The sequence below is a fragment of the Triticum aestivum genome, chromosome 4D, assembly GCF_018294505.1.
Source record: "Triticum aestivum cultivar Chinese Spring chromosome 4D, IWGSC CS RefSeq v2.1, whole genome shotgun sequence".
NCBI lineage: Eukaryota > Viridiplantae > Streptophyta > Magnoliopsida > Poales > Poaceae > Triticum > Triticum aestivum.
In genome coordinates, this window is record NC_057805.1 from 392674060 (window position 1) to 392692729 (window position 18670).

Below are 18670 nucleotides of genomic sequence, written 5' to 3' on the forward strand. Positions count from 1 at the left end.
TTTCAATCACAATGAGACTGGAATTAGTGAGCACACTTAACGATACTTCTTTGCTCAGAATGCCTCCAAATTACCCCTTCAGTTTGACCTGAACTAGGTCAAAATCGAACCATCAAGGCTGATGTCTTACCAAGGACACAAGAATCTAACCACGTGCTATGTTGTAAGCTATATGAAAAAGAATCCAAAAGAAGGAAAACGGGCACAAGAATCTATATGCATCTTACCACGCTAATTAATGAAATTGCAATATCCCAAAAGGAGCTTTAGTCAACCCCCGAATAAATGATAGTATTCCGTGTCAGGGTTCACAGAACTGGGCAACATAAGGAATAAATAAAGTAACAAAAGAAAGTACAGGATATTCATGGACAGCATTACTTGTGAAAAGGAACCTGTAATATTTACATTGCATTAGAAAATTTCAGCAAAATCTCAATACTGCACCACAATTCCAGAATCTGTCTTGAGTGGTTACATATCAACTTGAGAGCGATTACATACTACAGATATGACTTTACAACAATTGGCTACAAATGAATGGATTTGATGTCAGAGCAACACCCATTTAAGTTACAACAGCGCTTTTGCAATTTGCAAACAGCTATCATGCCTAAAACTATTTTCTCCGAGCGGTGCTTTGGCAGCTGGTCTCAAGAGCTAATGTTAGCATGTCAGTGCAAAACTGGTCGTCTGGTTTCAACCATAGAGCCTGAAAAAAAAGCAGAGGTGAGAAAAATCCTAGTCCAACCTATTGTTTACGATCAACAAGGTGTTTACAATCAACAAGGCTAAACATAAAAACTCACCTTGTGGTAGTAAGTTATGGCAGCTTCAAAATCATCCTGTAATATTGAAATGAATATTATTAGAAGTAATATGCACACAGAAATAAATGACTCTCATTACTTATTAAGCTCAAACAGTCAAAAGTGTCAAAACTTGGACTAATAAGTGAAGGACATTGCTCTCATTCTTGAAACCACGAGTTTTCTTTTAAAAGAATACTGTTTCCTTCCAAATTCCAAGTGCACATATTGGTGTGTAACCCTAAACTCCTTCCTGCCTGATTGTTTCAGTTTGTTAGTGAGCTTAAATTACAACCAGAATGAGCCTGCACCAAAATAGTGACTGGAAACAGTACCCACCCGGGTCTTTTGAAACCAAGTACCCCGCCATTCTCAAGTTCTTACAAATGGCATCCTGTCATGATGGACTGGTCCACAGTTGCATCTAATCATTGGCACTCACTAGAGAAGAGTGGGGGTACACTGAGGTACATGTATCTCGAAGTATCCCTGGTATTTTTTAACTTATTAGACGAGGGATGTTGACCAAGTCAAATGCATCAAGGTCGGAGCAGACCAACTCGTGGTGAAGGACGAGGAGATTAAGCATAGATGGTGGGAGTACTTCGACAAGTTGTTCAATGGGGAGAATGATAGATTCTACCATTGAACTGGACGACTCCTTTGATGATACCAGCAGGCGTTTTGTGCGGCGAATCCAGGAGTCTGAGGTCAAGGAGGCTTTAAAAGGGATGAAAGGAGGCAAGGCGATGGGCCCTGATTGTATTCCCATTGAGGTGTGGAGAGGCCTCGGGGACATAGCGATAGTATGGCTAACCAAGCTTTTCAACCTCATTTTTCAGGCAAACAAGATGCCAGAAGAATGGAGACGGGGTATATTAGTGCCAATCTTCAAGAACAAGGGAGATGTTCAGAGTTGTACTAATTACCGTGGAATTCAGCTGACGAGCCATACAATGAAGCTATGGGAGAGAGTCATTGAGCACCGCTTAAGAAGAAAGAAGAATGACAAGCGTGACCAAAAATCAGTTTGGTTTCATGCCTGGGAGGTTGACCATGGAAGCCATTTTCTTGGTACAACTTATGGAGAGATACAAGGAGCAAAAGAAGGACTTGCATATGGTCTTCGTTGACTTGGAGAAGGCCTATGATAAGATACCGCGGAATGTCATGTGGTGGGCCTTGAAGAAACACAAAGTCCCAGCAAAGTACATTACCCTCATCAAGGACATGTACGATAATGTTGTGACAAGTGTTCGACACTGATGACTTCCCGATTAAAATAGGACTGCGCCAGGGGCTAGCTTTGAGCCCTTATCTTTTTGCTTTGGTGATGGATAAGGTCACAAGGGATATACAAGGAGATGTCCCATGGTGTATGCTCTTTGCGGATGATGTGGTGCTAGTCGACGATAGTCGGACGGGGGTCAATAGGAAGTTAGAGTTATGGAGACAAACCTTGGAATCGGAAGGTTTTACGCTTAGTAGAACTAAAACCGAGTACATGAGGTGCGATTTCAGTACTACCAGGCACGAGGAGGAGGTTGGCCTTGATGGGCAGGAGGTGCCTCAGAAGGACACCTTTCGATATTTGGGGTTAATGTTGCAGAAGGATGGGGGTATTGATGAAGATGTGAACCATCGAATCAAAGCTGGATGGATAGCGCCAAACTTCTGGCATTCTCTGCGACAAGAGAGTGCCACAAAAGCTAAAAGGCAAGTTCTATAGGACGGCGGTCCAGCCCGCAATGTTGTATGGCGCTGAGTGTTGGCAGACTAAAAGGCGACATATCAGTTAGGTGTGGCGGAGATGCGCATGTTGAGATGGATGTGTGGCCACACGAGGAAGGACCGAGTCCGGAATGATGATATACAAAATAGAGTTGGGGTAGCACCGATTGAAGAGAAGCTTGTCCAACATCGTCTGAAATGGTTTGGGCATATTCAGCGCAGGCCTCCAGAAGCTCCAGTGCATAGCGGACGGCTAAAGCGTGCTGATAATGTCAAGAGAGGTCGGGGTAGACTGAACTTGACATGGGAGGAATCAGTAAAGAGAGATCTGAAGGATTGAAATATCACCAAAGAACGAGCCATGGAAAGGGGTGCGTGGAAGCTTGCTATCCATGTGCCAGAACCATGAGTTGGTCGCGAGATCTTATAGGTTTCTCCTCTAGCCTACCCCAACTTGCTTGGGACTAAAGGCTTTGTTGTTGTTGTTGTTGTTGTAGAAAGAATAGATTTGTTATTTCTAAGTCACCCAAGAAATAACTATTTCTAATTCTAAGTCGACCAAGTTCTGTACAGCTTCAAAATGCGCAAGTACTCGATTTCTATTGGATAAAAAATCAACTCTCAGGATCATCGACTCAGAAATAAGAATTTATAGGCCAACTTAAAAGACACTAACAATTACAGCACAAGCCCAACCCAGACGCAAACATTATCTGCTGCCCATCATTCCCCTCTACAACACCCTATACTCGCCGAATCCCTGTAAAGTTCCTTTGCGGAAATGCAGTGTTCCTGTAGCTATATCACACATTTGTGCAAAACAGACAGTTGTAACAGAACCATATGGCTGCATATGAGCTTAAGTTTTCAAGTTTCAACATTATTATGGATATAAAATAATTATTCATGAGCAAAGCGATATGATCGATAACATACTGCATCTTCCAGGTTCTATCAATAATATATTAGGAGGATATCATTGCAGTAGAAATAACAATCTACAAAACGATAAATTAAAGAGGATCGGGGAAATACCATAAGTTGGTACGTATAAGCAAGACCAGAAAATGCACTCAGAGTTTTTGTTGGAAAAGTGAGCGCCTTTTCATAATATGATATTGCTTTCTTATATTGCCTGTTGAAACAAGTGTTAGTTGGGAAATAACATGATCTCTTTTTTTAAGACATTTTGATCAGAGCTAATAAAATGTACCAGTCATCCTAGTTATACTAATCCATGCACAACAAGAAACAAAATACCAATGATGAAGTTTATCCAAAAGAAAAGCTCCTATATGTGAGAATATGACAATATGTTAGGCACTATGTATGTGTTGTATATTAAGTAAATTATGGTAAGGTTGATAACTTCATTTTGGCTCTACAACAATACCACAGATTTAAGAGCACTCATGCATAGTCAAGTAATAGCTCCAAAAATATTTTTCTCATTTATTTTGTAGATGGTAAGGCCGTCTTTGGATTGTAGTAACTTCATGGGATTCCGATCCATTAGAATTTTTCCTACAGATTGCCATTGGATCAAAGAAGGGGAGCCTTGGCGCAGTGGTCAAGCTGCTGCCTCAAGTCCTGGAAACAGCCTCTTGCAGAAATGTAGGGAAAGGCTGCGTACAATAGACCCAAAGTGGTCGGACCCTTCCCCAGACCCTGCGCAAGCGGGAGCTACATGCACTGGGGCTGCCCCCTTTTATTGCCATGGGATCAAAGGAATGATGACACCCAAATTCATATAGAATGGATTCCTATGCCTTCCATAGGAATTTGAACATCCACTCCAACCTCTTTTTAAGACTCGACCGCTTAGGATCTGTTGGAATAAGCCACGGCGTGTGTGGTCGGGCTCGTCGGGCGCGTTGGGCGCGTGCGGGACACACTGGTGCCGTCGGGCTCGTCGGGTTCGTCGGGCGTGTCGGTGACGCGCGGGACGGGCGGGACGTGTGGGACGCAGCGGCGTGGCGTGTGTGTATGGGCAGTGTATGGCCCGTGTGCGTGCGTGTGTGTGTTAGCTAGCTAGTTGGTTGTGGTAGTTAGCTGTTAGGAGCGATGTGGAGCTGGCCGAGTCATGCGCGCGCGTGCACGCTGGCCGAGCGGATCGCTCACATGCAGTAGCTAGGTGTGCGTGGGTGCATGCACGGTGGAAACTTGGGCGCTGCGTAGCTGCTGCACTACAAAGCCGGCTGGGCTGTTCATGTTTGTAGTGTGCGGTTGTGGCTAGTTGAACAATGAAAAACCAGGGCGTTTGAACGCCGGGGCATTGTAGCGCCGGGGCGTTGGTCGCCAGAAAAAGTGCTTCTTCTACCTTCGTCCAGAGCTAGTCTAGGGCTGCAACAACAATTGGCATCAGAGCGACCGGGTTCGAGGGGCGGCCGTGGCGTGCGGCGGCACGCGTGGTGCGCGGCGGACATGAAGGTCTTGGCAACGGCGCGCGGCGAGCGCGTGGCGTCGGCAACGCGCGGCGAGTCCACGGCGGTGGGGCGTGATGCCGGGCACGCGGCGAGCGCGTGGCGTCGGCAACGCGCGGCGAGTCCACGGCGGTGTGGCGTGATGCCGTGCACGCGACGAGCAACGGCGGTCGCGGAGACGAGGAGGTCGCGGAGGACCTGCGTGGTGTCGCAGAGGCCGCGGCAGCTCGGCGCGACGACCGTGGAGGCGCTGCGCTGCGGTTGAGGCCGCAGCGGTGCAGGGCAATAAGGCGCGGCGGCGAGCCGGGCGCGACCGGTGCGTGTTATGGGTGCGCACTGGACGCGTCGGGCGCGTCGGGGCCGCGGGCGCGCGTACGGGCGTGCGGATCACCGGGGGAGAACGCGTCCAGCGGAGCGCAGGGCAGCCGCGTCGATCACGTCAGTGCGTGATCGTGTGCGCGAGCCGGGGCGTGCAGGGCGTGGCGTCATGGAGGCAGCGTCAAGCGTCGAGGAGGCCGTAGGAGCGGCCATGGCGACATCGACGACGATGGACTCACCTGCTGTAGGCCGTGGCTTAGGGGGTGTGTGTTGGAATAAGCCACAGCGTGTGTGGTCGGTCTCGTCGGGAGCGTCGTGCGCGCGCGGGACGGGCGGGACACACTGGTGCCATCGGGCTCGTCGGGCGTGTCGGTGACGCGCGGGACGGGCGGGACGTGTGGGACGCAGTGGCGTGGCGTGTGTGTATGGGCAGTGTATGGCCCGTGTGCGTGCGTGTGTGTGTTAGCTAGCTAGTTGGTTGTAGTAGTTAGCTGTTAGGAGCGATGTGGAGCTGGCCGAGTCATGCGCGCTGTGCGCGTCGTGCGCGCTGGCCGAGCGGATCGTTCACATGCAGTAGCTAGGTGTGCGTGGGTGCATGCACGGTGGAAACTTGGGCGCTGCGTAGCTGCTGCACTACAAAGCCGGCTGGGCTGTTCATGTTTGTAGCGTGCGGTTGTGGCTAGTTGAACAATGAAAAACCAGGGCCTTTGAACACCGGGGCGTTGTAGCGCCAGGGCGTTGGTCGCCAGAAAAAGTGCTTCTTCTACCTTCGTCCAGAGCTAGTCTAGGGCTGCAACAACAGGATCAAGACGTTTACAGAGCAACTGCTGATGTGTCAACTAAATACAACACTTCATTTTACATGTCCTTGCATTTTTCTGTCCACATGCATATAATGACGCCCCAACTTGTTTGGGACTAAAGGCGTTGTTGCTGTTGTTGTTGTTGTTGTTGTTGTTGTTGTTGCATATAGTTGCAATGACCAATGAAGCATGTAAGTGAGATTGGTCTTGGCAAGTCTCTAGTTCAGCTAGCATAAACAGGTTGAAAGACAGTGGATTTATAAACTAAAACATAACAACGGGATGCAGTGTCTTCACTTACTTCAGTTTCCGCAGTGTGTGTCCAAGATTCACCATTGTTGGTTCCCACATTTCATTTGGGGACGATGAAGTATGAGTCAGTGTTAACTCAAACCACTGAACTGCATTTTGATACCTAAACATGAAACAAATAACATTATCAAGTCCCAAAGAGCAAAAAACACATAAAAGTATCTGAAATTACTTTGTTACTTTCTATCCAACAAGATGAAATATCATAAGCCTGTTGAACGGAGAAGTGCATGAGAAAAAGGAAAACAATATTCGTCACAGATTATGTGTATGAAATTTCTTAAATCTAAATCTGTGCCCCACTTCAAACATGCTCTGCACATAAGACTCCATGCTGAATCAAGAATTTTGTTCAAAATGCACGTAAAAGTATTCAAAAATTTCAATGGCCTACTTAAAAAAGCAATATCTACATCATGGGCAACATCATTAAGACTTTTAACAACTACTCCCTCCGGCCGAAAAAGCTTGTCCCTCAAATGGATGTATCTAGCACCAAGTTAGTGCTAGATACATCCATTTGAGGGACAAACTCAGGACAAGCTTTTTCGGACGGAGGGAATACTTGTTTTGCGTATTTCACGATGTCCCGGAGCTCTGTGATGAATGCAATTTTTCCACTGCCTTAACATGGCATTTTTGTAGTAAGCTTTAAGCCAGACGTTAGGGAAGCTGTTCTTGGGGCGAACTGTCTAGAGGTAAAGTGAAGTATTTGGTGGGTACATCATACTAGAATAAGAAAAGCCTTCAGAACAGAGAAGTTCTCTTACTCTTTCATATTATAAGCTACAACACCCAGCTCGTTATATATAAGTGGATCAGATGGACAAATGGACTTCGCTTGCATGAAGAACTGCAGCACAGAAACCAAATTGAATCAATAAGAAATGGCAACCAAAAAAACTTTGCTTATTGCAAACGAGCTTATAGAGGTAACTGCAAGCTAGCAGTGGCAGTAAATGGTGTCACGGAAGTAACAGTATCCTTTGTCGACTACAAGAATTTCAGATCTTAGATTTCAACTTAGGGGTTAAATCGGCAGAGATGCTGAAATGAATGAAGCTCGAGCACGAGCAAAAATCAAATACATAGAGATTCCTCAAATTTCCCGGTTCAATATCCACCTGATTCAAATTCAACTTGCTTAAAATTTTGGGCATGAACTCACTACATTTATGAGGACATTATATTTAGTAGCCAGCAGGACAGATACTTTGCAATTCCATTTTACAGCACCAGCCTCGCTACCTGCTTGGAGTCTACATACCCCATATACAAAAGAAATCAAGTATACAAGATCACGAATATGGATAGCTTCGTTGTGTTTAAAGGGTAAGTATCATAAGGAACCCACCTTGAGTGTAAACTTTGTGGAAACCATGTGTGAATGTTATGAAAAAATGTAGATAACAGGACCGCAAAGGAGCATCCATAGCCATATAAAATTTTCAAGTCAAGCTCATCATATGCACTCCCTCCGTTCACTATTATAAGATGTTTTACGATTTTTCTAAAACAGATGTATGTAGACACGTTTTAGTGTGTCTGTTCACTCATTTCAATCCGCATGTAGTCATATTGAAATATCCAAAACATCTTATAATAGTGAACGGAGGGAAGTAGAAGATATGAAAAAGATCTTGTGCAAGAAAAAGGATGAATCAGTACTCATCCAAATAAAAAATCTTCTTTCTAGTTTTCGAATGTGATTGATCTTGATCTTGAAATTCGCATGGAAACAGAATACAGCCTCTCCTATATCTATAGACAATGATAAATGTTTTAAAATTCCATACGTTTCAATGTAGGTTGCACTCCATTTGGGTTCCCAACTGATGTTTTCCCATGTTTAAATGTTATAAGTTTAAGTAAATAGTTCCGCTAGAAAATAATGCAAATACTAGTTACTCTAGAAATAGCAACTAGGGGAGAAAGCCGGTTCACAAACCAACTAATATATGTACTATATTTATGTGCCTATATGCGTGCTGATTGGCTGATTGATTTCTATATTTATGTACACCTGTTGACTCTCAATCCTTTGGATTCAGAAAAGATGATCAGGATCCATTGGCTGCTGCCATTTTTGCAACAAGAACTTTCTTATCAAAATCAACCAGCTGTCCATCTTGTTGGGATTTGGTTGTCATCATAATTGCAAAAGAAACCTTGTATTTAATCTAAGAGGATCCACAGTCCAACTTATCTAAGTTTCACCTAGAACTTTGACGAAATTGAGATGAGGTGGACCGCAGGTTGAGTTTCATGAAATACAAGGTTCATTTTGCAAATATGACAATAGCGCCCATATCTTCTCCATCCAACAGGTGAAGAGTCACAGGTGGGCCCAGTGCACAAGTTAGGTCTGTGCACTAGATATGATCTCTCACCATGAGCTACAACAAGTATCACTTCCTTGAACAATATGATCGCTCACTTTCTGTCAGCATGCCAAGAATCCACATTGATGTATTTGACCAACAGCTATCAGCACTTGAAATCTCCATTGCCTAAATGTATTTTTCCAACAATTATCGGCATTAAACCCTACAGTTTCCGTGAAACTATGAAAGTATCAATGTAAATGGGAAAATATTAGGGCAGAAACGCTAGCTCAAGGTGTGTTTCTCTGTTACAGTAGAGTTCTGCAAGCAAATTTAAACTACTAAGCGACCTCAAGTATACCTGCTCCGCAAGTTTGAAATTATGCATTCGCACGTATTGCATACCCATGTATAAAGTTGGGAGATGACATCTGAAATGTAAATTAAAATGAAAGTAGTAAGATAGAAGCTACAAAAACAAGTAGTGTAGATTACTAAGCAAAATAAGAGATACTTAGAGGACCCGCATGCTACTGCCTATAAGTTAGACTCTAAAGCATACAAATTAGCTTTCGCTCTATGTACCTCTCCTAGCTTCTCTAGCCACATCCCTTAACACCACCTATAGGTCCTAAGGAGTCAGATAATAATTCATAAATTATATTTGGCATTAGGTGCCAAGCTTAGCGATGGTGCTAAGGTTTTTATCTTAGCGTCTATCACATCCCTTAGCACTAGTGATAGCCAATTTCTCTCACTTCTAGCCATTTCTAGTGTCTAGGGAAGTAGGGATGCAGATGCTCTTATACCCCAAAATAAAAGGTAGGAACTAACGAACAATTCTCATAATCAATATCTAGATAGCATTGTGATTAATAAATTCAGAATAAAGAAGACAAAAACATCCATGGCATAATTGAACAGATGAGAGAAGTTCAACACGGTCTGCAGTTGAGTACTCAAAATACAAGATGAACTGTGTGAATAATCACTACTTGTATTGTACTCCCTCCGCCCCAAATTACTTGTCGCAGAAATGGATGTATCTAGACGTATTTTTAGTTCTAGACACATCCATTTCTACGACAAGTAATTCGGGACGAAGGGAGTATTAGATAATAAATGGTGGCATGTTGCCTAGCCGAAGCCAAGAATAGCAAGTTGACACTTAGTATAAAAAATTCAACTAAAGTAGAATAATATTCTTCCATGGAGTACAGCAGAATAAGAGGGGGGAAATACTTGATCTTTAGATCAGCAGTTAGTTTGGAAGGTCAAATAAAAATAAAGGGGTTACTGACCCAGGAAATAGTCTAGCTGCTGTCCTAAATGCAGCCATTGCCTGGTCACCCTCCTCTTGAGCAGCATAAGCAATACCAGTACCAAACCAAGCAGGAGGGAATGTGCCATCTAACCCTGTAGCTTTGCTGATAGGAAACACATATATTAGTGTAGAGTACATTTGGCAACTTTGAGGGCACAATTGAATAGCCCAAAACATATCCTGAATTATCTGAAGAAATGGGAGCATTGTGTCTATTCTTCTAATCAAGAAAAACAAGAGAAAGAACAAAGAAAGTGTCAGAGTTCTTCCAGCCATAAAAGATAGCAATTAGTATCATGTTTCCACACTAAGAGTGCAGAGTGAAAAAAATGAAGAATAACAAAGATTCAAATGAAGACAGTGATGACAGCTTTACAGGACAATATGCTTACCCAAAGTATCTCCTAGCTTGATCATACTTCTTAATGCAGTAGTAATAGCACCCCACAGCAAACCAGGAAATAGCTCTGCAGATGGTTCAGAAAATAAATTAGAAATATATGCTTTACACATGGTTGACTGCAAGCTACCAGTATAATATATCTTGTTGTTTGAGATACTGTAGGAAGATGCATATATTGTAGAAGAATGTCATTATATGGCTCAAACTGTTTGACACACAAATGAACTGCTGAGTTTGTCTTATGGGATCATGTAGAACAAATTATCATATATAATTGCTTGGTCAATTATTAAGGTAGACACTCACTTTTGAGGATAGTCCTTCACTAAATTGCATGACAAGAGATAAAGATCATTGGAATGCCCAAGCTCCATAGCAGCAGCCAAATGCACTAATGTGCATTTTAAATGAAACGGATCCCTTTCAAGTAAACTGAGAGAACCATTATCATAAGAATGTTAAATCAACGTTAGTCGAGGAAACAAAAATGAAACAGGAATGTTAACAACTTACACAGATGTGAGCTCAAAACATTTTTGGTATTCTCCACTCTGATGGTAGTATTCAGCTTTGCAAGCCAAAACATCGATGTTATTTTTCATCATTTGACCAGAACTTGGAGAAATACTGCAAGATTCGCGTTCAAGATCCTTGAATTTTGCTTCCACTACATATTCTTTTTCATGCTACAAGGCAGTAAAAGAAACCAAGACCAACAAAAATGTCAATAAAGACGTAAAGATTGGTTGTATATTCAGGTGCAATGTATAGCATGGTATAATATTCAGCTGGGTACCTTCCTAATCAAACATGAGTAGAATGCTGACAGCCACCCGTCTTCTTTCCCGAATTTCAGAGAGGCCAATAACTCAGATTCTGAAATATAGTGTAGCATCATACTTTGGATTCAATAAGGTGAGAACTAAGAGGAAATTGCAGGTAAATTTTGTTCTTCTATAAACTAGCCAAATGATGACAGTAGACATAAGATGATCAACAGACATATCCCAAAGGATGCACTTGACACTTAACAGACAGAAGAATGGACCAATTTTGTCAAGCTTATCTAGTTAATACATATCCGGCATTTTCCAGCCCATACATACTTACAATGATGAGAGCGCTGAGTGCACAACTTTACCAAAAGAAAAAATAATGCAAACAAGTATCAAATGAATGCAGTCCATATTTGAAAAACAATGCAAGACATAAAACTGGCATTCACAACATAAGCAAATATTACAACAAATGCACTACTTATTTGCAAAGAATGCAAGACATAACTATAGCATGCATGATATAAGCAAACCTCAAGATAGACCCCAAAACAAGAACGAAAAGGCTGATTTGAACTTTCAAAGCTTACCTTCCTCGCACGTTAACATGTAGTTATCAACAAGGCATTCAAGAGCCTGACAAGGATATTACAAAACAGTTAGGATCATACCAAATGAAGATAACATACAACACCAAATTTCAATGGATGATGTTTTGCGCTGCTGGAAAGATCAATGGCAGATTAGGATGTAACAGAATTATTTTGTTATCATTCACGACAACAAGTTGCAGAATTATACGACTATGACCCACGTCCATGATATTCTGAAATCACCTTCAGGGCATAGAAGGTTGGGTATTGTCCTGCGGCATTTTATTTGCAATGCTAGAAAGCGCATCGTCCCTAGGGCCATAGCTGACTCAGCGCATCAAGCCCATAAGAAGGTTCAGATACCCAACTAGACATGTTAAGGCAAGAGCAAACCCATAGAATGGTTAAAAAATTCAGGTTCATGGCATGTACTCGTAGATATAGAATTTGGTATTCAAATACAATCAAGGTACAGGTATTTTTTCTTACGTGGTATTAATTATAAGGGACAATTCATTTAATCAACAAAGCTAACAAGCATCAGAATATCTTATCTTTATGGAGTCAGATGATTCTTCTCACCTCATAACATAACGGATCAACTTTAACTGCTGCCTTGTACCTGACATAACAGCAGACAGCGTCACTACATCTGGTTAACCAAACTATCACTCAACTTAAAAGCTGCACAAAAAAGAAAAACTTGAAAGAAATGAATCGCCAATAAACTTTGAACACACTGAAGCTGGTAATACTGTTTTGGAATATACACAAGCAGTTTAATTAAGGGGAAAAAATGGAAGTTGCTGAATTCACCATTGCCGAGCAAGATCACGATTATCCAGTGCTTCATACGCCTTGCCACGTAAGAAACATATAGCTGATTTGATCTGGAAAAGCACGAGTCAAAACAATAAGAAACCGTGAAAGCAATTATTAGGAGAGAAACAGAAGAGAAGTCACACATTGATCTCGTGATCTTCTGCGTCCTTATCAAAATAGATGTCACTGCCATCATCCTGATCAAGAACATTGCCATGTTCGTCAACTTTGGCATCACCAAGCATCATCAGACACTGATGCCATTCTTTCAATTCCTCCTGACCAATAAAGACAATGTGAGCCATACAGCAGATGAAAACATAAAGAGCAAATCATGTCGCTAAGTTAATAAACTAAAATGATGAAGAAAAAAAAATCAAAAGAGTTTATCTTTCTATAACAGACAAGAAAGCATTGTTTATAAATCATAAATTAGACAATGTTTTACAAGATCGTGATGCTTAAGTGCATTCATGGTGCCAGAATTTGGAGAAATAAATTTGACTAAATGACTAATTACAAGGAGGTCTTTCGATCTTTTCCCCATAGCGAATCCAATTTCCATCCAAAGTTGCAGGAAAGATCACTCAAGAGTTAAAAACGCATTAGGGATTCTATACAAGCCAGAAACAAAACCACTAGATGTAGCCACTAGGGGAGCACCTGTGTAACAGAATGCCCAATCAGACTCAAGACACCTCCAGCAGAAAGCAGAACAAACGAATTTCACAGAATGCTTGAAAATGCCCGCGAGATATTAGACCGAAAAACTACCTAGGTGCGCCTGACAAAATTTCAGGTCAAACAAACTACGGGTAAGAAAGCCCGAACGCGCGGCACGCCCATCCGAAAAAGAAAAAGAAAACAGGGGAAGGGGGAACTGGATTTAATCGAGACGCACGCAACGCGTTCGACGAAATGCGGGAGCGGAAAAAGAAAGGGGGAGTGGCGAGTGGAGCTCACGAGGCACTTGGCGGCGAGGAACCGGAAGCGCAGGTCGCGAAGGAGGCGGGAGTTGTTGAGCACGTGGAGCGCGCGGCGGAAGTGGCGGCCGAGGAAGAGCGCCTGCGCGAGCATGTAGACGTCGGCGGGGTCGCCCGTGGCCGCGGCCACCTTGTCCGCGAGGAAGATGGCGGACGTGTAGAGGTGCTTCCCGACGCTGTCCCGCACCACCCCGCGCAGCCGCTCCACCGCCTCCTCCCTCATGTCAGCGTCGGCGCCGGCGTCGCCCTCGCCCTCTCTCCTCCTCCGCTTGAGATTCGGCGCTGCGCCTGTGGCCGGGGCTCGGGATGGGGGCGCGGCTGCGGGGGAGGAGGGAGGGAAACCGAATTTTGTATCCAACATTCGAACTAGGGTTCGCAAGTGTGGTTCCTTAAAAGAGAACGAAGGATTGATCTTGAAAAGAAAGAAAATGAAGAATTCCTATTTATTTTTTGATGAATGAAGGCGGAAGAAAGAAAAGAAAGAGATCGACGGGAACGTCGGAAGCTCCGCGGGTTTGCGTGACGACGTCAGTTCCGGATGGATTCGTTCCTCGTCGATTTAAACTTGAAGTAAATTTGAGCAATTTTGATGGAGGAGCAATTTGAGCAAGAAGGGAAAACTTGTGTGGCTTTTTGAAACGGCTACGGGACTTGGATATAATCTTGTTTTAAAAAGAAGTCTGATCTAGGTATTTCTTTTTTAAAAGACTTCCGATCTACATTCATCAAACATCATGGCATACAAAGAATATAAAAAATAAAACAGAAAGAAGACCACGCACACGGCGGCTGCTCGTACCTGCACCCAACGTGCTAGGGTTTCTCCTGCCTTCCTGTCGGATTTCGAGTTCCGGCAAAACCCTCGAGGTTCGAACACTGGGGTGCGTACGAAGATCTCTCCCTTCCCTAGCTCACCCACTCACTACGATCTCAAGGCTCAGCACGTCGAACCCGAAGAACAAGGGACACAGGGTTTATACTGGTTCGGGTCACCGATATGGTGTAATACCTACTCCAGTGTGATGTGGTGGATTACCTCTTGGGCTGAGGATGAACAAGTATAAGGGAAGAACAACCTCCTGAGGAGAGGTGTTCTTGGGCTCGGTGAGCTTGTGTGGTGGAGGATGGTCTGAATGATCCCAGATCAGTTGCCCCCCACCGTGGTGGCTATTCCTATTTATAGAGGCCCCGGTCCTCTTCCCAAATGTAGGCGGGAAAGGGATCCAACAACAGCCAAATTTAAAGGGAGACAACCAGTACAAGTTATCCTGACTAAAGGTGGTCTTCCCCTACCAAAGGCTCCGGTGATGACGCCGTCCTGGGCTCCACGGTGACCTCCGTTCTGCTGGTCTTGGTCTTGTTGCACCGATACGGAAACCTTTGCCTGATGCCTCAGGACTCCTCGTCTGCGCTTGCCTCTTTAGCACCAAAGAGGAAACGAGTACACTGCGCGCGCTGGCGCCCGCCTGGCCTTGGTCGTTATGGCTTGTGTCAAGGAACCTCACGAGGTGCCCCTCGCTTTGATCTCTCCGCCCCTCGCGAGCCAGCCTAGTGAGGCCGCCCCCGAGGAGGTCTTGTGTCGTCCGCCTCGCGAGGGTCTTGAGTGTTTGCTGGTGAAGATGGGTCGTACAGGGCCGCTGGTGGGGCCACGCCGTGGGCCGCAAGCAGGCAAGTCTGGAGACCTCCCGTTCCCAGGACGCCGACAGTAGCCCCCGGGCAGGCGCGCTCGGACTTGGCTTCAAGGCGAAGCCAATGGGCTAGTGCGGAGCGCCGCGGGCCCCAACAGCCTGCGGCCTCGGTTGACACGTGGCGATTGATGGGATGTGGGCGTCACCGCTTCCCCACGCTGCCTCGGCAACTGCCCGATTTGATGAGTCCCTGGTACATGCAGAGAAAAACCATCATTACCTGTGATCGCGGGGGTCACTGGTTGGCCTTCTCCTGCTATAAATGAGGAGGGGGCGGAGCCCCCGTCGCCCATCTCTCCCCATTCTGCTTGTTTCGTTGCTAGCAGCGACACCCATGGCGCCGATACAGAGATTCTCGGCCGTAGAGAAGGGAAAAGCCCCCCGCGATGAGCCAGGGCCACTTCCGCCGAAGAAGAGGCTGGCCCACCGCCGCGACGTAGTCGTGAGGCCGGAGGTGTCGAGGCCTTGGTATGATCGGCCTTCCCCCGGGTATCCGCTGCCTTTGTACGCCCAGGCCGAGGGCTCCGGAGGAGGAGGCGGCGACCAACGCCGTCCGCGCCGTGGCCGTGGTCGCCGCGCCGTCTCCCCAGGAACCCACTCCAAGGGCTCCTCGCGCGAGCTGGTGATGTGGGCAGCGATGCCTCCGCGCACTTGGATTCGCTAGCCGCAATTCTTCTCCGCCGAGATGCCACCGAGGGGTCCCCTCGAGCTATGGCTGCAGCACGCCGAGTGCGATGCCCCGGCGATAGGGGCGGAGGTCGAGGTTGTCTCCCCGGGCAAGATCTTAATGACTCGCGGCTGGGGTGAGGTCACCCGAGTTTGCCGTACGGAGGGCGCCCTCGCCATCCACTTCGAGTACGACGGCGCCTCCACGATGTTCTACAAGGTCTTCGACGAGGAAGGTCGCCGCTTGGAGTGCTGCCCTGGAGGGGGTCGTCGGGACGGCGCTGCGGTAGGAGCCAGGCCTGCCGCTGTCCTCGCCAGCGGTTCCTCCGGCAGCAGCGGTGGCGCTTGGGAGTCCAGCGACTCTCCCGAGCCCTACGAGACTCCGGAGACGAGCGACGACAGCTTCGTGCCCCCGAGCTCTCGCCGTGCCCGGAGCACGGCCGCAGCGTCCGGCCGCCGCCGTCGCTGATCTGGATGGGGTTGGCGCCGGCCTCCCGTGGCCCACTGTTGATTATAGCGTCGGCGGCATTGGCGCGTGTAGATAGGGCTTCCTAGAAACCTTCTTCTTTTGTTCCCTGCGAGGAGTCGAGGCGGACCCTGTGGGGGCGTGTAAAGGGTATGTAATTCCTTTTGTTGATATCATCCCTATTATGAAGATTTACGAATGCATGTCCTGCTCCGGCTTGGTCTCCCCTTTCCAACCCCGCAGTAGCTTGGTGCTCTACGCCGATAGGTCCCGGTCCCCAGGCAGGCTGCAGCCGTCGCTGGTATGCCAAGTCACGATGTTGTGGTCAAGGCCAGGAGGTGAGCGGCCCGAGGTCCAGTAAGAGCTCCTGAGGCGCGATGCTCAAGAGGTCCCCTTTAGCATGCAAGCAGCTACCTGAAGGTTGGAAAGGGAGGCGACGTAGCCGTAACAAGGCTGCAAGAGATGGGAATCCTATGTCGCAGCGCTCGGCTGACCTGGGTGTGAGACTTATCTTAGCAGTCCAGAGCCGACTCCTTGTGCAGCGCCAGACTCGTGCGTTGATGGCCATAGTGTAGCCAGGTTAGGCCCGTGCGAGCCTGCCCCTCTTTCCCACGCTCTTTTGTGTGCTCTACGTCCTTGGGTCCCGGCCCTCGAGCGAGCTTAGCCGCCGCTGGTATGCTAGGTCACGATGCCGTGGTCAAGGCCAGGGGGTGAGGGCCGGAGAGCCAGTAAGAGCTCCTGAGTCGCGATGCTCAGGAGCCCCCCCTTTAACGCGCAAGCGAATCGCATGGGAAAAGGAGGGAGCCCGCGGTGCCGCCTGCTGTCGCCCTCGGGAGGTTCCTACGGTGTTAGCGCGAGGAGGGGTACGAATTGCAACCACGCTTGTCGGTCTGCCACTGGTCGTTCCGCAAGAAGATGAAGGCATTGAGGGCCTGGTGAGGTGACGTGCGCGGGCGTGCCGCGAGCCAGAGCTCGACCGCTCAGATTTGTCAGCGTTGTAGGGACGGACCCGAGCACAAGAGCCGTGCCAGCATGAATAGCCCTCGTTGCGGGATGAGCAAGGGGACGATCGGCGACGCGGGCGACCGTGGTGAGTGATAACCAAGCAAGTGATGACTATAAACAACTCATGCATGGGAACCAGCTAGCTTAGATAAATGCGATAACGATATATGCCACTGGGACGGACCCGAGCGGCCTGGGGATGATGCAGCCCGAGGGGCGCCCCCAGTAGAGTAAGCTAAAGATGCAAAAGGATACATGCCGCAGGGACAGGCCTGTGCGACCTGGGAATCGTGCTGCCCGAGGGGCGCTCCCAGCTGAATAAACTTAGAAAATGTCACCTGTTCTGTTGTCGAGGGGGTGTTGGGGTAGCCGAAGACGCGTGATGAAGGGGCCGTTCCTCATGAGCCGCCAGGGCCCTAAACCTCTGGAGGCTCTGGGGGCTCGGGCGGTTCCTTGAGGGCCGTCTCCATCTCCTCCAGGACTGCGTGATGCCTGGCCTCCTGAGCTACCAGGATGCTCTGTAGATGTCGCTGGTAGGTGGCCGCCACGTTCGGCAAGCCAAATAGCATGCGAACGTAACTGTGAGGTGGGCCCTCGCAGCGCCCAACGCGCGAAGGCCAGAAACGCTCCTGAGACGCGGCTCTGTTGAGCCCTGGAATGTCGATGCAGACGCGCAGCCCGCCATCCTCGCCAGGATGGGGAGCTGTGCCGGGTGGGCGGCGATCGCCGCGCATGGTCCTTGCTTCTTGAAGCTCCTGGATGGCCTTGCTGATGAACTCCTGAGCGCCGGGCGCTCCTCGCCCAGTGCCCTCCTGAGGGAAGCGTGCCGCGAAGCACGCCTCCACGTGGTGCCCGAGCGCCTCCCTCATGATGTTGGCTAGGTCTGAGGCCCTCTAGAAGAGAGCCCCCGAGCCTTGCCCGAGGAGGGCGCTGGGCGCGCCTTCCTATGCGAGGGAAGGAGGCGCCCCAGGTGCGGGCGCTGATCCTGAGGCGGCGCCGCTGGAGATGCTGCTCTCCTGAGGCCCTGTGCGGAGTAGTTGCTTCTTCTTCTTGGGGATGGCCTCAGGAGGGTACTGGATGCTCTCGCTGTCGGGGTCTTCGATTGCTGCGGCTTGGGAGGCGCGCTCCAGGGAGCACACCGCATCTCTTTCTTCGCAGGGGACTGTGATGATTCCTCCGCTTCCTGGCATCTTGAGGACATTGTAGCCATAGTGGGTCACTGCC

The 18670-nt window shown here is 47.5% G+C and overlaps 1 protein-coding gene across 1 annotated transcript; it reads right to left on the reverse strand.

Annotated features, from left to right (window-relative positions):
* Positions 1–359: 359 nt before the first annotated feature.
* Positions 360–14146, reverse strand: LOC123098128 (anaphase-promoting complex subunit 6). Its single transcript, XM_044520021.1, has 16 exons — positions 13602–14146; positions 12782–12916; positions 12633–12706; positions 12399–12438; positions 11814–11859; positions 11244–11323; positions 10961–11133; positions 10754–10879; positions 10437–10511; positions 10022–10147; positions 9082–9151; positions 7167–7249; positions 6386–6499; positions 3576–3675; positions 810–845; positions 360–712 (listed from the first exon to the last, which is right to left on the reverse strand). The coding sequence occupies exons 1-16, from the start codon at positions 13980–13982 to the stop codon at positions 620–622; spliced, it is 1752 nt and encodes a 583-aa protein (XP_044375956.1). The 5' UTR covers positions 13983–14146; the 3' UTR covers positions 360–619.
* Between the last annotated feature and the right edge of the window lie 4524 nt (positions 14147–18670).

What these genes read in the sequence shown, in the direction of transcription:
- LOC123098128 (XM_044520021.1), bottom strand. Translation starts at nt 13,982, where the DNA reads ATGTTGGATACAAAATTCGGTTTCCCTCCCTCCTCCCCCGCAGCCGCG. An exon ending in TCCTCGCCGCCAAGTGCCTC is followed by an intron (nt 12,917 to 13,601) that starts GTGAGCTCCACT and finishes TTTATTGGTCAG; the next exon opens with GAGGAATTGAAAGAATGGCA. An exon ending in CAGAAGATCACGAGATCAAT is followed by an intron (nt 12,707 to 12,781) that starts GTGTGACTTCTC and finishes GTGCTTTTCCAG; the next exon opens with ATCAAATCAGCTATATGTTT.